Raw genomic sequence first — 15,288 nt, forward strand, 5'->3', positions numbered from 1 at the left:
AAGGACACACAAAAAAAAAAAAAAAAAGCTGTTTTTGTCTTAAAAACCTTCAACATATGAAAGGGGGGCAAAATAGATGATAATCTATAATGTGTTCCTAAGAAAAATTGGGGCCCAAATAAACCAGTAAAATTTGTGTAAAGTGAATACTGAAAAACATTAGTACATGAAAGGGGGGCAAAATAAACATGTATTTATACAGACAGTTCATGTTATATCATCACACTTAATGTTTATATATACACATATTGTACAAAAGAATATAATTCTCACACTTAATTTCAAGAAATTATATGCAACACACAAGTCGCTGAGTCAATATTTAACATTCAATAAGTATAGAAGTCTATTTATAATATGAATGTTTAATTATGAAAAGTATCCCAATTTATAACAAACTTCTAAGTGGCAATTTATTCTACCTCCTCTAAATATTTGGATAAGCAGAATTCATATAAGAAACTTTGTATCTGTGAATAACACTTATGTCTTTTTATTTTGAGAAAATCAGAAACTGTTTTTCATTGGACATTCGATAACATGTGATATCCATAGATATGCATTCCATAGATATTAAGCGTCTATCTTGGAAAGTTCTGTTTTTAGTTGCTATCTCTTCGGCTCAAAGAGTTTCTGAACTATCTGCATTGCAATGCGACTCGCCTTATCTTGTTTTCCATTCTGATAAGGTGGTTTTGCGTACCAAACCTGGATTCCTTCCTAAGGTTGTTACTAACAAGAATATTAATCAGGAAATTGTTGTTCCTTCTCTGTGTCCTAACCCTTCTTCTAAGAAGGAGCGTCTGTTACACAACTTGGACGTGGTTCGTGCTTTGAAGTTTTACTTGCAAGCGACCAAAGATTTCCGTCAAACATCTTCTCTGTTTGTTGTCTATTCTGGAAAACGTAGAGGTCAAAAAGCTACGGCTACCTCTCTTTCTTTTTGGCTGAAAAGCATCATCCGGTTGGCATACGAGACTGCTGGACTGCAGCCTCCTGAAAGGATTACAGCTCACTCTACTAGAGCGGTGGCTTCCGCATGGGCTTTTAAAAACGATGCTTCTGTTGAACAGATTTGTAAGGCTGCGACTTGGTCTTCCCTTCATACCTTTTCCAAATTTTACGAATTTGATACTTTTGCTTCTTCGGAGGCTATTTTTGGGAGAAAAGTTCTTCAAGCAGTGGTGCCTTCTGTTTAGGCATCTGTCTTGTCCCTCCCGTTCATCCGTGTCCTGTAGCTTTGGTATTGTATCCCACAAGTAAAGGATGAATCCGTGGACTCGTCGTATCTTATAGAAGAAAAGTAAATTTATGCTTACCTGATAAATTGATTTCTTCTATGATACGACGAGTCCACGGCCAGCCATGTCATTTTAAGACAGTGTATCTTTTTTGATTTAAAACTTCAGTCACCTCTGCACCTTTTAGTTTCTCATTTTTCTTCCTATACCTTCGGTCAAATGACTGGGGGGTGGAGTCAAGGGAGGAGCTATATAGACAGCTCTGCTGTAGTGCTCTTTGCCACTTCCTGTTAGCAGGAGGATAATATCCCACAAGTAAAGGATGAATCCGTGGACTCGTCGTATCATAGAAGAAATCAATTTATCAGGTAAGCAAAATTTACTTTTCTTATACAATTTATATTCTGCAAATGATAAAAAAAAAGTAATTGGAAACACATTAAGGGAAAAACTATTTTACAGTATACTGTCCCTATAAGCTGTTACAGTCTAAACAAATAAAGCAAAAGAAAGCATACCTATCACTGAGCAGTTCCCTCATAGGCACATACCTATTTCTATAGACCGTTTTGCAGACATTTATTGTGCCCTGTAATATATATACAATAGCACAAGAATGAAGAGTGCTCAGGGACACCTTGTTAAAATACTTGTTTCTTCTTAAAACAGATATAGATAAGTATCCCGACAGTGTATCACAGCACTCCAGGCTACATAACAGGATGGTGGTCACCAGTGCTGACGTGTTTTAGCTTCACTTGCCGTAGTCATAGCTATTCAGTCCTATTACATTATATGGCAACATAATTCTAGGCAACTTATTTTGATGCATCAAATATAAAATTATTTCACTATGCATGGGAACTACTGCACGAGTGCTGCAAGATTACTATATATATAACATTGCTCAATAGCTTCAGGCAGTAATATTAATAACAATGATCATCAACCTTAGCTCTCTCACATCTAATATAGCAGCTAAATAAGCAAGAGATGATAGAAGAAAACAAGGAGCACCAATCCGCCCAATTATGTAAAACTTAACTTTTATTCATAGAGTATAACAGCTTGATAAAAAGTTACAAACAAATCCACAAACTTACCAGTAAGTGGCATATGCAGTGTCCTTATTGCAAACATGTTTCGGCATCAGACGTAATCATAGCTCATAGCTGAGTAAGGCTTGCAACTAGCCGAAACGCGTTAGACACAGTGCTGCTGAAAGACTTTGTCTTTGATTTTACCATTTTTTGTATCTTGCTCCTAATAAAGAAATCATTTTTTATACTCAACGCCTGGAGGTTTGCCAAAGTACTTTTGTTTTTCAAATATTTAAACAGTTTGAATAGGATTGTCCATCTATGCATAAAGCATATTTCATATCTTAATAGGAATCTCGACTGTTGTCTCACAAATCAGAAACAAAGGTCATCATCTGAAGGGCAGCAGTTGAACAATTAGTAGCCTGACACAGGAAACGTTATGTGGGAGTAAAACTTAACCGACACCAGTCTATATGTTTTTATTGTCCCAGACTGATACGCTCCTACCCTCCGGCAAGTTGATCAAAAGCAGGCTTGGCCCCTACAACTTACAAATTCACTTCTCTGCATCTCATCTAAGGGGATCCTGACAGCACAGCGCAATCCAATGGGGTTAAACAAATCACCCGTTCTTATCCACTGTTTCAGTCCTATTACATTATGCAAGTCACTAGTAGAAAGAGAAACTTGTCATGCTGGAAGCACACAAAGTCAGCAGGTGTCTACGTGGAGGTTCTTTGGTGTAGTTAAATTCAGGTCTGGCTGCCTCGGCTTCACACCGCAATAATCCAGTAACATGTCACGTTGCCCCTAGGCCAGTACAACATAGCTGGCTTACTCTGTTCCTCAGGAGTTAACATCACTCCTCCAAGATCATCTCTCTGTTCAGCACAGGGTCCAATTCAGTTTCTCACCCCTATTGCAGAATTAGAGGATTGAATCTCCAAAGACATTTCTCCTTTTAAGCAAGCTAGATCTGCTGCAGGATCTTCAACTATCTTAGCTGTTAATTCAATAGCTAACAAAGCTTTCTCAGCATTTTAGTTGTGCATTCAGTGTTGTTATAAGTGGCCGGTCGCCATCACTAACTGCAATGAAGTTAGATGAAGGTCTGGCCCTTTTCTAGGCTGCCACTGTGTATCTCATTGTTCCAGTACTTCAGGTCAGGGTTGAAGTTGGCTTCATAATCCAGATCAAATTAGAGTCTGTAGCTTTTATATATATCACCCATGATCATAGATGACTTTGGACCATGTAAATTAATAAAAGGCCCTTTTTAAACAATATATATTCAAGGCTGGAGTACTCTTCTTTTTTATATAAACCCGACTCTTCAGCCTCTAAAATAAGCGACCATCATGGCTGAAGCCCTGAAGCATCCCCCACGATGTGGTCATTTTTAATGTTAAGCAAAATGCTTTCTAAGTTCATTGTAGTAGCTATTGTACAACCAATGGAGCTTAATGTTTTTCTACTGATGTCCAGATTAGACACCTTCAAATGGAGTATAAAGGTCACCTCATGTGTCCAACAATTATTGTTATTTTTGTCCTAGTAGACTAAATGGAGGGGGTACTCACCCTGCGGCATTGAAGAAAATGAGAAAAGTAAATAATAAAAACAAGATAAAGAGCTTGGGCCCCTATACATGCCTTTTTCAAATATCTGCAAGTTGTAACAATGTCTTAATAACAAATTTGAGAACTGACTATCTGAACTTAATTTATACAGTTGTCTTTCTTGCTAGAATGTTTAGGATTAATAGAAGGGCTCCACCATTCACCTTACATTGATAGCCAGTATACATTTCCAAATGCTTAAAGAACAAGCAGATGTGAAAGGAAATATAGAGGGATGAATCAGAAAATGTGTACTTAAATGAGAACCCTATCTTGTTATCTTACCTGATGTAGTAAGACGCAGAGTGCTGTTCTATATGGGAGATGGTGCTTGGACACTTAGGTATGAAACGGACACAGGACCATGTGGTATTTTGGATGGGCATATTTTTCTTCTGTTAAGTGTGATCAGTCCACGGGTCATCATTACTTGTGGGATATTAACTGCTCCCCTACAGGAAGTGCAAGAGGATTCACCCAGCAGAGTTGCTATATAGCTCCTCCCCTCTACGTCACCTCCAGTCATTCTCTTGCACCCAACGACTAGATAGGATGTGTGAGAGGACTATGGTGATATATTTAGTTTTTATATCTTCAATCAAAAGTTTGTTATTTTATAATAGCACCGGAGTGTGTTATTCCTTCTCTGGTAGAATTTGAAGAAGAATCTACCTGAGTTTTTCTATGATTTTAGCCGGAGTAGTTAAGATCATATTGCTGTTTCTCGGCCATCTGAGGAGAGGTAAACTTCAGATCAGGGGACAGCAGGCAGATTAATCTGCAAAGAGGTATGTAGCAGTTTATTATTTTCTGACATGGAATTGATGAGAAAATCCTGCCATACCGTTATAATGTAAACTCAGCCTTGAATGCAGTAGATGTAGCTGATATCAGGCTGTCATGTATGTATATTTTACACTTCAGTTTTCTGGGAAATGGTACTTCTCTGGCTTTTAAACTGTATACATAGACTTAACCTATTTTGCAGGGACTTGCAATAGGTTTTAAATGACAATTAATTATTGAGGTAAAACGTTTTTTTGCTGGCATGTAAAAAACGTTTTTTTCTCTGAGGTACTGAGTGAAAAAATGTTTTGGGCACTTTTTTTCCACTTGGCAATAGTTTTGATTTAAATTAGAGCAGTTCACTGATCCCTCTCACTGTTATGTGTGTGGGGGAGGGGCCATTTTTGGCGCTTTTACTATGCATCAGAAAAACTCAGTCAGAGGTTCATTTTCTTCCTGCATGATCCGGTTCATCTCTACAGAGTTCAGGGATCTCAAGAGTCTTTTTTGAGGGAAGTAATCTTTACAGCAGAGCTGTGCTGATTGTATTGACTGTGATATAAAAAACGTTTATTTGTGTATTTTTTTCTGCTGCCTGGGTTAGTTATCATTTGCTGAGGGGAACAATCCTTTGCTAAAACTGTATATTCTGACAAAGATTGATGCTATAACTTAATTATTTTATCTGTTATAATATTTTCTGTGCTTCTTAAAGGCACAGTTCGTTTTCATATTATTTGTAAATTACTTTGAAAAGTATTTCCAAGTTGCTGTTTATTTGCTAGTGTGTTAAACATGTCTGATTCAGAGGAATATCTCTGTGCTATATGTGTTAATGCCAAAGTGGAGCCCAATAGAAATTTATGTACTAAATGTATTGATGCTACTTTAAAAAATAGTCAATCTGTACAAATTGAACATATTTCACCAAACAACGAGGGGAGAGTTATGCCGACTAACTCGCCTCACGTGTCAGTACCTGCATCTCCCGCTCAGGAGGTGCGTGATATTGTAGCGCCGAGTGCATCTGGGCGGCCATTACAAATCACATTACAAGATATGGCTACTGTTATGACTGAAGTTTTGGCTAAACTACCAGAACTAAGAGGTAAACGTGATCACTCTGGGATGAGAACAGAGTGCGCTGATAATGCAAGGGCCATGTCTGATACTGCGTCACAGTTTGCATTCTGTGGGTGACGGTTCTGATCCAAATAAACTGGACTCAGACATTTCAAATTTTAAATTTAAGCTTGAGAACCTCCGTGTGTTACTAGGGGAGGTATTAGCGGCTCTGAATGATTGTAACACAGTTGCAATCCCAGAAAAAATGTGTAGGTTGGATAAATATTTTGCGGTACCGACGAGTACTGACGTTTTTCCTATACCTAAGAGACTTACTGACATTGTTACTAAGGAGTGGGATAGACCCGGTGTGCCTTTCTCACCCCCTCCTATATTCAGAAAAATGTTTCCAATAGACGCCGCCACACGGGACTTATGGCAAATGGTCCCTAAGGTGGAGAGAGCAGTTTCTACTTTAGCTAAGCGTACCACTATCCCAGTGGAGGATAGCTGTGCTTTTTCAGATCCAATGGATAAAAAATTAGAGGGTTACCTTAAGAAAATGTTTGTTCAACAAGGGTTTATATTGCAACCTCTTGCATGTATTGCGCCTGTCACGGCTGCAGCAGCATTTTGGTTTGAGTCTCTGGAAGAGACACTTCAATCATCCACACTAGATGACATCACACACAAACTTAAATTCCTTAAGTTAGCTAATTCATTTATTTCAGATGCCGTAGTACATTTAACTAAACTTGCGGCTAAAAATTCAGGATTCGCCATTCAGGCACGCAGAGCTCTGTGGCTAAAATCCTGGTCAGCTGATGTTACGTCTAAATCTAAATTGCTTAATATTCCTTTCAAAGGGCAGACCTTATTCGGGCCCGGCTTGAAAGAGATTATTGATGACATTACAGGAGGTAAAGGTCATGCCCTGCCTCAGGACAAGGCCAAAGCCAAGGCTAGACAGTCCAATTTTCGTTCCTTTCGTAATTTCAAAGCAGGAGCAGCATCAACTTCCTCTGCACCAAAACAGGAAGGAGCTGTTGCTCGCTACAGACAAGGCTGGAAACCTAACCAGTCCTGGAACAGGGGCAAACAGGCCAGAAAACCTGCTGCTGCCCCTAAGACAGCATGAATTGAGGGCCCCCGATCCGGGACCGGATCTAGTGGGGGGCAGACTTTCCCTCTTCGCCCAGGCTTGGGCAAGAGATGTTCAGGATCCCTGGGCGTTAGAGATCATATCTCAGGGATACCTTCTGGACTTCAAATCCTCTCCCCCAAGAGGGAGATTTCATCTGTGAAGGTTGTCAACAAACCTAACAAAGAAGGAAGCGTTTCTACGCTGCGTACAAGATCTTTTATTAATGGGAGTGATCCATCCAGTTCCGCGGTTGGAACAAGGACAAGGGTTTTACTCAAATCTGTTTGTAGTTCCCAAAAAAGAGGGAACCTTCAGGCCAATCTTGGATTTAAAGATCCTAAACAAATTCCTAAGAGTTCCATCGTTCAAGATGGAAACTATTCGAACAATTTTGCCCATGATCCAAGAGGGTCAGTACTTGACCACAGTGGATTTAAAGGATGCTTACCTTCACATACCGATTCACAGAAGTCATTACCGGTATCTAAGGTTTGCCTTTTTAGACAGGCATTACCGGTTTGTAGCTCTTCCATTCGGACTGGCTACGGCTCCAAGAATCTTCACAAAGGTTCTGGGCACTCTTCTGGCGGTACTAAGACCGCAAGGAATTTCAGTAGCTCCGTACTTAGACGACATACTGATACAAGCTTCAAGCTTTCAAACTGCCAAATCTCATACAGAGATAGTACTGGCATTTCTAAGGTCGCATGGATGGAAAGTGAACGAAGAGAAAAGTTCTCTCTTTCCACTCACAAGAGTTCCCTTCCTGGGGACTCTGATAGATTCTGTAGAAATGAAGATTTACCTGACAGAGGACAGGTTAACAAAACTTCAAAATGCATGCCGTGTCCTTCATTCCATTCAAGAGACCAGAAATTCTCTTCTATGGTGGCTTTATCGGCCACATCTGTCCAGGGGAATGCCATTCAGCAGGCCAGACTGGTCAATTGTAACAACAGACGCCAGCCTACTAGGTTGGGGCGCTGTCTGGAATTCTCTGAAGGCTCAGGGACTATGGAATCAGGAGGAGAGTCTTCTTCCAATAAACATTCTGGAATTGAGAGCAGTCCTCAATGCTCTTCTGGCTTGGCCCCAGTTAGCAACTCGGGGGTTCATCAGGTTCCAGTCGGACAACATCACGACTGTAGCTTATATCAACCATCAGGGAGGGACAAGAAGCTCCCTAGCAATGATGGAAGTATCGAAGATAATTCGCTGGGCAGAGTCTCACTCTTGCCACCTGTCTGCAATCCACATCCCGGGAGTGGAGAACTGGGAGGCGGATTTCTTAAGTCGTCAGACTTTTCATCCGGGGGAGTGGGAATTTCATCCAGAGGTCTTTGCCCAAATACTTCGACGTTGGGGCAAACCAGAGATAGATCTCATGGCGTCTCGACAGAACGCCAAGCTTCCGCGCTACGGGTCCAGATCCAGGGATCCGGGAGCGGTCCTGATAGATGCCTTGACAGCACCATGGACCTTCAGGATGGCTTATGTGTTTCCACCTTTCCCGATGCTTCCTCGATTGATTGCCAGAATCAAACAGGAGAAAGCATCAGTGATTCTAATAGCGCCTGCATGGCCACGCAGGACTTGGTATACAGATCTGGTGGACATGTCATTCTGTCCACCTTGGTCGTTACCTCTGAAACAGGACCTTCTGATTCAGGGTCCTTTCAAACATCAAAATCTAACTTCTCTGAAGCTGACTGCTTGGAAATTGAACGCTTGATCTTATCAAAGCGTGGTTTTTCTGAGTCAGTTATTGATACCTTAATACAGGCTAGGAAGCCTGTTACCAGAAAGATTTACCATAAAATATGGCGTAAATACCTATATTGGTGCGAATCCAAAGGTTACTCTTGGAGTAAGGTTAGGATTCCTAGGATATTGTCTTTTCTACAAGAAGGTTTAGAAAAGGGGTTATCTGCTAGTTCCTTAAAGGGACAGATCTCAGCTCTGTCCATTCTGTTACACAAGCGTCTGTCAGAAGTTCCAGACGTTCAGGCTTTTTGTCAGGCTTTGGCCAGGATTAAACCTGTGTTTAAAGCTGTGGCTCCACCATGGAGTTTAAACCTTGTTCTTAACGTTTTACAGGGTGTTCCGTTTGAACCCCTACATTCCATTGATATAAAGTTGTTATCTTGGAAAGTTCTATTTTTAATGGCTATTTCCTCGGCTCGAAGAGTCTCTGAGTTATCAGCCTTACATTGTGATTCTCCTTATTTGATTTTTCACTCGGATAAGGTAGTTCTGCGTACTAAGCCTGGGTTCTTACCTAAGGTAGTCACTAACAGGAATATCAATCAGGAGATTGTTGTTCCATCCTTGTGCCCAAATCCTTCTTCGAGGAAGGAACGTCTTTTGCACAATCTGGATGTAGTTCGTGCCCTTAAATTTTATTTACAGGCAACTAAAGATTTTCGACAAACGTCTTCCCTGTTTGTCGTTTACTCTGGTCAGAGGAGAGGTCAAAAAGCTTCTGCTACCTCTCTCTCTTTTTGGCTACGTAGCATAATTCGTTTAGCTTATGAGACTGCTGGACAGCAGCCTCCTGAAAGAATTACAGCTCATTCCACTAGAGCTGTGGCTTCCACTTGGGCCTTTAAGAATGAGGCCTCTGTTGAACAGATTTGCAAGGCTGCAACTTGGTCTTCGCTTCATACTTTTTCCAAATTTTACAAATTTGACACTTTTGCTTCCTCGGAGGCTATTTTTGGGAGAAAGGTTCTTCAGGCAGTGGTTCCTTCTGTATAAAGAGCCTGCCTATCCCTCCCGTCATCCGTGTACTTTTGCTTTGGTATTGGTATCCCACAAGTAATGATGACCCGTGGACTGATCACACTTAACAGAATAAAACATAATTTATGCTTACCTGATAAATTCCTTTCTTCTGTAGTGTGATCAGTCCACGGCCCGCCCTGTTTTTTAAGGCAGGTAAATATTTTTTAAATTATACTCCAGTCACCACTACACCCTTGGCTTCTCCTTTCTCGTTGGTCCTTGGTCGAATGACTGGAGGTGACGTAGAGGGGAGGAGCTATATAGCAACTCTGCTGGGTGAATCCTCTTGCACTTCCTGTAGGGGAGCAGTTAATATCCCACAAGTAATGATGACCCGTGGACTGATCACACTACAGAAGAAAGGAATTTATCAGGTAATCATAAATTATGTTTTTGTTATAGATATTTATCTACATCAAATTGGTGAGGAATGGTTTCTTGCTGGCCAGGTAACTGTTTTTACCAGGTAACTGTTGTCTCTGAAGTGACATACTTTAAGGTTAGTCCTTAGTTACTAAGGTGTTATTTTATTTGTAAGTTAAAGTGAAATTTACTGTCCTCATAGTCCTTTTTGTATTCAATTCTGCGGTTCCAATCTGGAAGGGGAATTTTTGTTTGTAAGTTGGATACAAATATTTAAGCCCCACTGGTAAATATTTATAGTGTGTGATATGAACAAAACTTGTTCCAAAAAGGACAAAAATTTACTTCCAGTGACTGCTGTTTCATAAAAACCTTTATTTTGGTGTATTTATACTGTGTATAATTACACAATATACTAAGCAATAAACATGAATCATCTGATTCCATACAATAGTTTTGTTTTGTTTTTGGAATCTCTGTTATTGAGATTACATTTCTTAAAACTGAGCGTTTTTAAATTCATACTACTATATAAATATCTTCTTGGATACTGATGTGTGCACAATTTAATTTATTGATACACATTTTTATACAAATTTATTTCACCAGGAGAAACTGTTAAAGCTTATGAAGATAGAAAACAGCCATTGAAAATTAAAGATGATCCTTGCCCACCCCCATCTATTGCATTAAAATCAGCGAGCAGCACAGAAGCAGCAGAGGCTTGGTTAGAACAAGCAAGAAAAGAGGCTGGTATACAGGGGTCTGTGACTGTAAGTATGAGATGTAATTCTGAACTATACATATGCAAAGGGACACAAGTATTATACGATTCTCTCATACATTCTTGTAATCTCCACATCACTTTAGAGTAGGTAACTTGCCAGAAGTATTCATCTACTTTTCCTCTACAACTGTCTGCCTCCTCTAGGACATCTGTTTATTTTGTAACATTTGCAGAGTAGTAGTGTGGAGATAGAGCTGCTGTAATTGGTAACCATTGATCTGAAATTGAATCCACCCAAACCTTTCTGAAATTAGATAAACATGCTCCTAAAAGATTTGGGTATTTGCACCATCAAAGTGCCTTACTGTTCCTTTTTTTGAGGAGACATTATCATATTCTTTATCTTGGACTGAACATATTGCTTCAATTCTTGTAAACAAAATGTTTCTCTGGAGGCCATAAGCTCTGTTGAAATGAAAATGATCTTCTGGACATAATAGTCTCTAGCAAAAAAACTGTTGTATCTCCTTTCCCAAATAAAATACACAGTTCAAAAAAAATATATATATATATTTACCCTGCATCTAAAACCTGCTTCCCAGTGTTGATTATGTCTTTACCAGATTTGTAATTACCAGAAAGGTGTTACATGGTTAGAGTTGCCATCTTTTCTGGAAAAAAATACCATCAAGTTCATTAGCAAACATTTGCATAAATAATTATACAGCATATATTAGGAAATAAAGCAGCCAGGACTGATTTTAAATGATTATTAGTTTTTTAATTAGATTCCTACACACCATCTTTATTTCTATATGCAATCTTTATTTTCAACATGACTTGAACCTTAAATATTGTCCGTATTGGTAAAATATCAAGGGCTGGCAACCCTATATACATGGTACAGATCTAAATAAAAATGGTCTAACACTGAGCATCAGATACATGTTAGAAAAGATGCTCTCTGATACAGTCAGACAGCTTTCAATGACTTTAAAAACTGAAATTGAAATGACACTTAGCACTGTGTTGCGTAAAGGCCTTCTATAGATTTTGTTAATTGTTTTCTTCTTAAACAGGGAGAGTCCACAGCTGCATTCATTACTTTTGGGAATTCAGAACCTGGCCACCAGGAGGAGGCAAAGACACCCCAGCCAAAGACTTAAATACCTCCCCCACTTCCCTCATCCCCTAGTCATTCTTTGCCTTTCGTCACAGGAGGTTGGCAGAGAAGTTTCGGAAGATTTGAGATAGTCTCTTATGGAGGGTAGTACTCTTCGGAATGGGACCGGAGTTTTAAGTAGTCCTGTCAGCCTCTCAGTGAGAGCATGGATAAAAGTTAGTCTGGAGATGTAGGGAGAGTCTTTCTGCAAAACCATCCCGACTATTAACTGCTCCTTAGCAATCAGCGTTGACAAGTTTCACTGCCTGCTTTATTCACTCAAGTCCATGTCAGAAGTGAGGCTACTATCGGTCACACTTGAAGGGCCGTGTTCCTGTTCCACAGCATAGATTCCGGTAAGATCGTTTCATTTTACTTAAATATGTGAAATGTAATGTAAACGAAGAAGTCAGGGTCTCAGTGGGACTCCTTTATCTTATTGAACAGGGGGGACTTTAATCATGTTTGTTATGTGATTCTGTCTGCTAATGTGTAGTGATATTTGGGCTTGTGGCTATATCGAAACATAATAGCCTTTTTCTCCAACATAGGTGTGTCCGGTCCACGGCGTCATCCTTACTTGTGGGATATTCTCTTCCCCAACAGGAAATGGCAAAGAGCCCAGCAAAGCTGGTCACATGATCCCTCCTAGGCTCCGCCTTCCCCAGTCATTCTCTTTGCCGTTGTACAGGCAACATCTCCACGGAGATGGCTTAGAGTTTTTTGGTGTTTAAATGTAGTTTTTATTCTTCAATCAAGAGTTTGTTATTTTAAAATAGTGCTGGTATGTACTATTTACTCTGAAACAGAAAAGAGATGAAGATTTCTGTTTGTAAGAGGAAAATGATTTTAGCAACCGTTACTAAAATCGATGGCTGTTTCCACACAGGACTGTTGAGAGGAATTAACTTCAGTTGGGGGAAACAGTGAGCAGACTTTTGCTGCTTGAGGTATGACACATTTCTAACAAGACTTGGTAATGCTGGAAGCTGTCATTTTCCCTATGGGATCCGGTAAGCCATTTTTATTAAATAAGAATAAAGGGCTTCACAAGGGCTTTTAAGACTGGTAGACATTTTCTGGGCTAAAACGATTGATATATAAGCATTTTTAATACTTCATAGCTTTGAGGAGTTATTTTATTCTTGGGAATTATGTAAAATAACCGTCAGGCACTGTATTGGACACCTTTTTCACTGGGGGCTTTCTCTAATCATAGGCAGAGCCTCATTTTCGCGCCTCTATTGCGCAGTTGTTTTTGGGAAGCAAGACATGCAGATGCATGTGTGAGGAGCTCAGATACATAGAAAAAGCTTACTGAAGGCGTCATTTGGTATCGTATTCCCCTTTGGGCTTGGTTGGGTCTCAGCAAAGCAGATACCAGGGACTGTATAGGGGTTAAATATAAAAACGGACCCGGTTCCGTTATTTTAAGAGTTAAAGCTTTCAAATTTGGTGTGCAATACTTTTAAGGCTTTAAGACACTGTGGTGAAATTTTGGTGAAATTTGAACAATTCCTTCATACTTTTTCACATTTGCAGTAATAAAGTGTGTTCAGTTTAAAATTTAAAGTGACAGTAACGGTTTTATTTTAAAACGTTTTTTGTACTTTGTTATCAAGTTTATGCCTGTTTAACATGTCTGAACTATCAGATAGACTGTGTTCTGTATGTGGGGAAGCCAAGGTTCCTTCTCATTTAAATAGATGTGATTTATGTGACACAAAATTTAGAGAAAATGATGCCCAAGATGATTCCTCAAGTGAGGGGAGTAAGCATGGTACTGCATCATCCCCTCCTTCGTCTACGCCAGTCTTGCCCACACAGGAGGCCCCTAGTACATCTAGTGCGCCAATACTCCTTACTATGCAACAATTAACGGCTGTAATGGATAATTCTATCAAAAACATTTTAGCCAAAATGCCCACTTATCAGCGAAAGCGCGACTGCTCTGTTTTAGAAAATACTGAAGAGCATGAGGACGCTGATGATATTGGTTCTGAAGTGCCCCTACACCAGTCTGAGGGGGCCAGGGAGGTTTTGTCTGAGGGAGAAATTTCAGATTCAGGGAAAATTTCTCAACAAGCTGAACCTGATGTGATTACATTCAAATTTAAGTTGGAACATCTCCGCGCTCTGCTTAAGGAGGTGTTATCTACTCTGGATGATTGTGAGAATTTGGTCATTCCAGAGAAATTATGTAAGATGGACAAGTTCCTAGAGGTCCCGGGGCCCCCCGAAGCTTTTCCTATACCCAAGCGGGTGGCGGACATTGTAAACAAAGAATGGGAAAGGCCCGGCATACCTTTTGTCCCTCCCCCTATATTTAAGAAATTGTTTCCTATGGTCGACCCCAGAAAGGACTTATGGCAGACAGTCCCCAAGGTCGAGGGGGCGGTTTCTACTCTAAACAAACGCACCACTATCCCTATAGAAGATAGTTGTGCTTTCAAAGATCCTATGGATAAAAAATTAGAGGGTTTGCTTAAAAAGATGTTTGTTCAGCAAGGTTACCTTCTACAACCAATTTCATGCATTGTTCCTGTCACTACAGCAGCGTGTTTCTGGTTCGATGAACTAGAAAAGTCGCTCAATAAAGATTCTTCTTATGAGGAGATTATGGACAGAACTCATGCTCTCAAATTGGCTAACTCTTTTACTTTAGGCGCCACTTTGCAATTGGCTAGATTAGCGGCGAAAAATTCTGGGTTTGCTATTGTGGCGCGCAGAGCGCTTTGGCTAAAATCTTGGTCAGCGGTTGCTTAACATTCCTTTCAAGGGGAAAACGCTGTTTGGCCCTGACTTGAAAGAGATTATTTCTGATATCACTGGGGGTAAGGGCCACGCCCTTCCTCAGGATAGGTCTTTCAAGGCTAAAAATAAACCAAATTTTCGTCCCTTTCGCAGAAACGGACCAGCCCCAAGTGCTACATCCTCTAAGCAAGAGGGTAATACTTCTCAAGCCAAGCCAGCCTGGAGGCCAATGCAAGGCTGGAACAAAGGTAAGCAGGCCAAGAAACCTGCCACTGCTACCAAGACAGCATGAGATGTTGGCCCCCGATCCGGGACCGGATCTGGTGGGGGGCAGACTTTCTCTCTTCGCTCAGGCTTGGGCAAGAGATGTTCTGGATCCTTGGGCGCTAGAAATAGTCTCCCAAGGTTATCTTCTGGAATTCAAGGGGCTTCCCCCAAGGGGGAGGTTCCACAGGTCTCAATTGTCTTCAGACCACATAAAAAGACAGGCATTCTTACATTGTGTAGAAGACCTGTTAAAAATGGGAGTGATTCATCCTGTTCCATTAGGAGAACAAGGGATGGGATTCTACTCCAATCTGTTCATAGTTCCCAAAAAAG

The 15,288-nt window shown here is 40.3% G+C and overlaps 1 protein-coding gene across 1 annotated transcript in view; it reads left to right on the plus strand.

The window, feature by feature from the left end:
* Window positions 1-15,288, plus strand: part of CFAP36 (cilia and flagella associated protein 36) — a 413,629-nt gene that overhangs the window by 288,795 nt on the left and 109,546 nt on the right. The window contains exon 8 of the mRNA XM_053712018.1: window positions 10,655-10,818. Within this exon, the coding sequence (XP_053567993.1) occupies window positions 10,655-10,818 (164 nt within the window). The remainder of the gene's footprint in view (window positions 1-10,654; window positions 10,819-15,288) is intronic.

Source organism: Bombina bombina, chromosome 4 (assembly GCF_027579735.1).
Source record: "Bombina bombina isolate aBomBom1 chromosome 4, aBomBom1.pri, whole genome shotgun sequence".
NCBI lineage: Eukaryota > Metazoa > Chordata > Amphibia > Anura > Bombinatoridae > Bombina > Bombina bombina.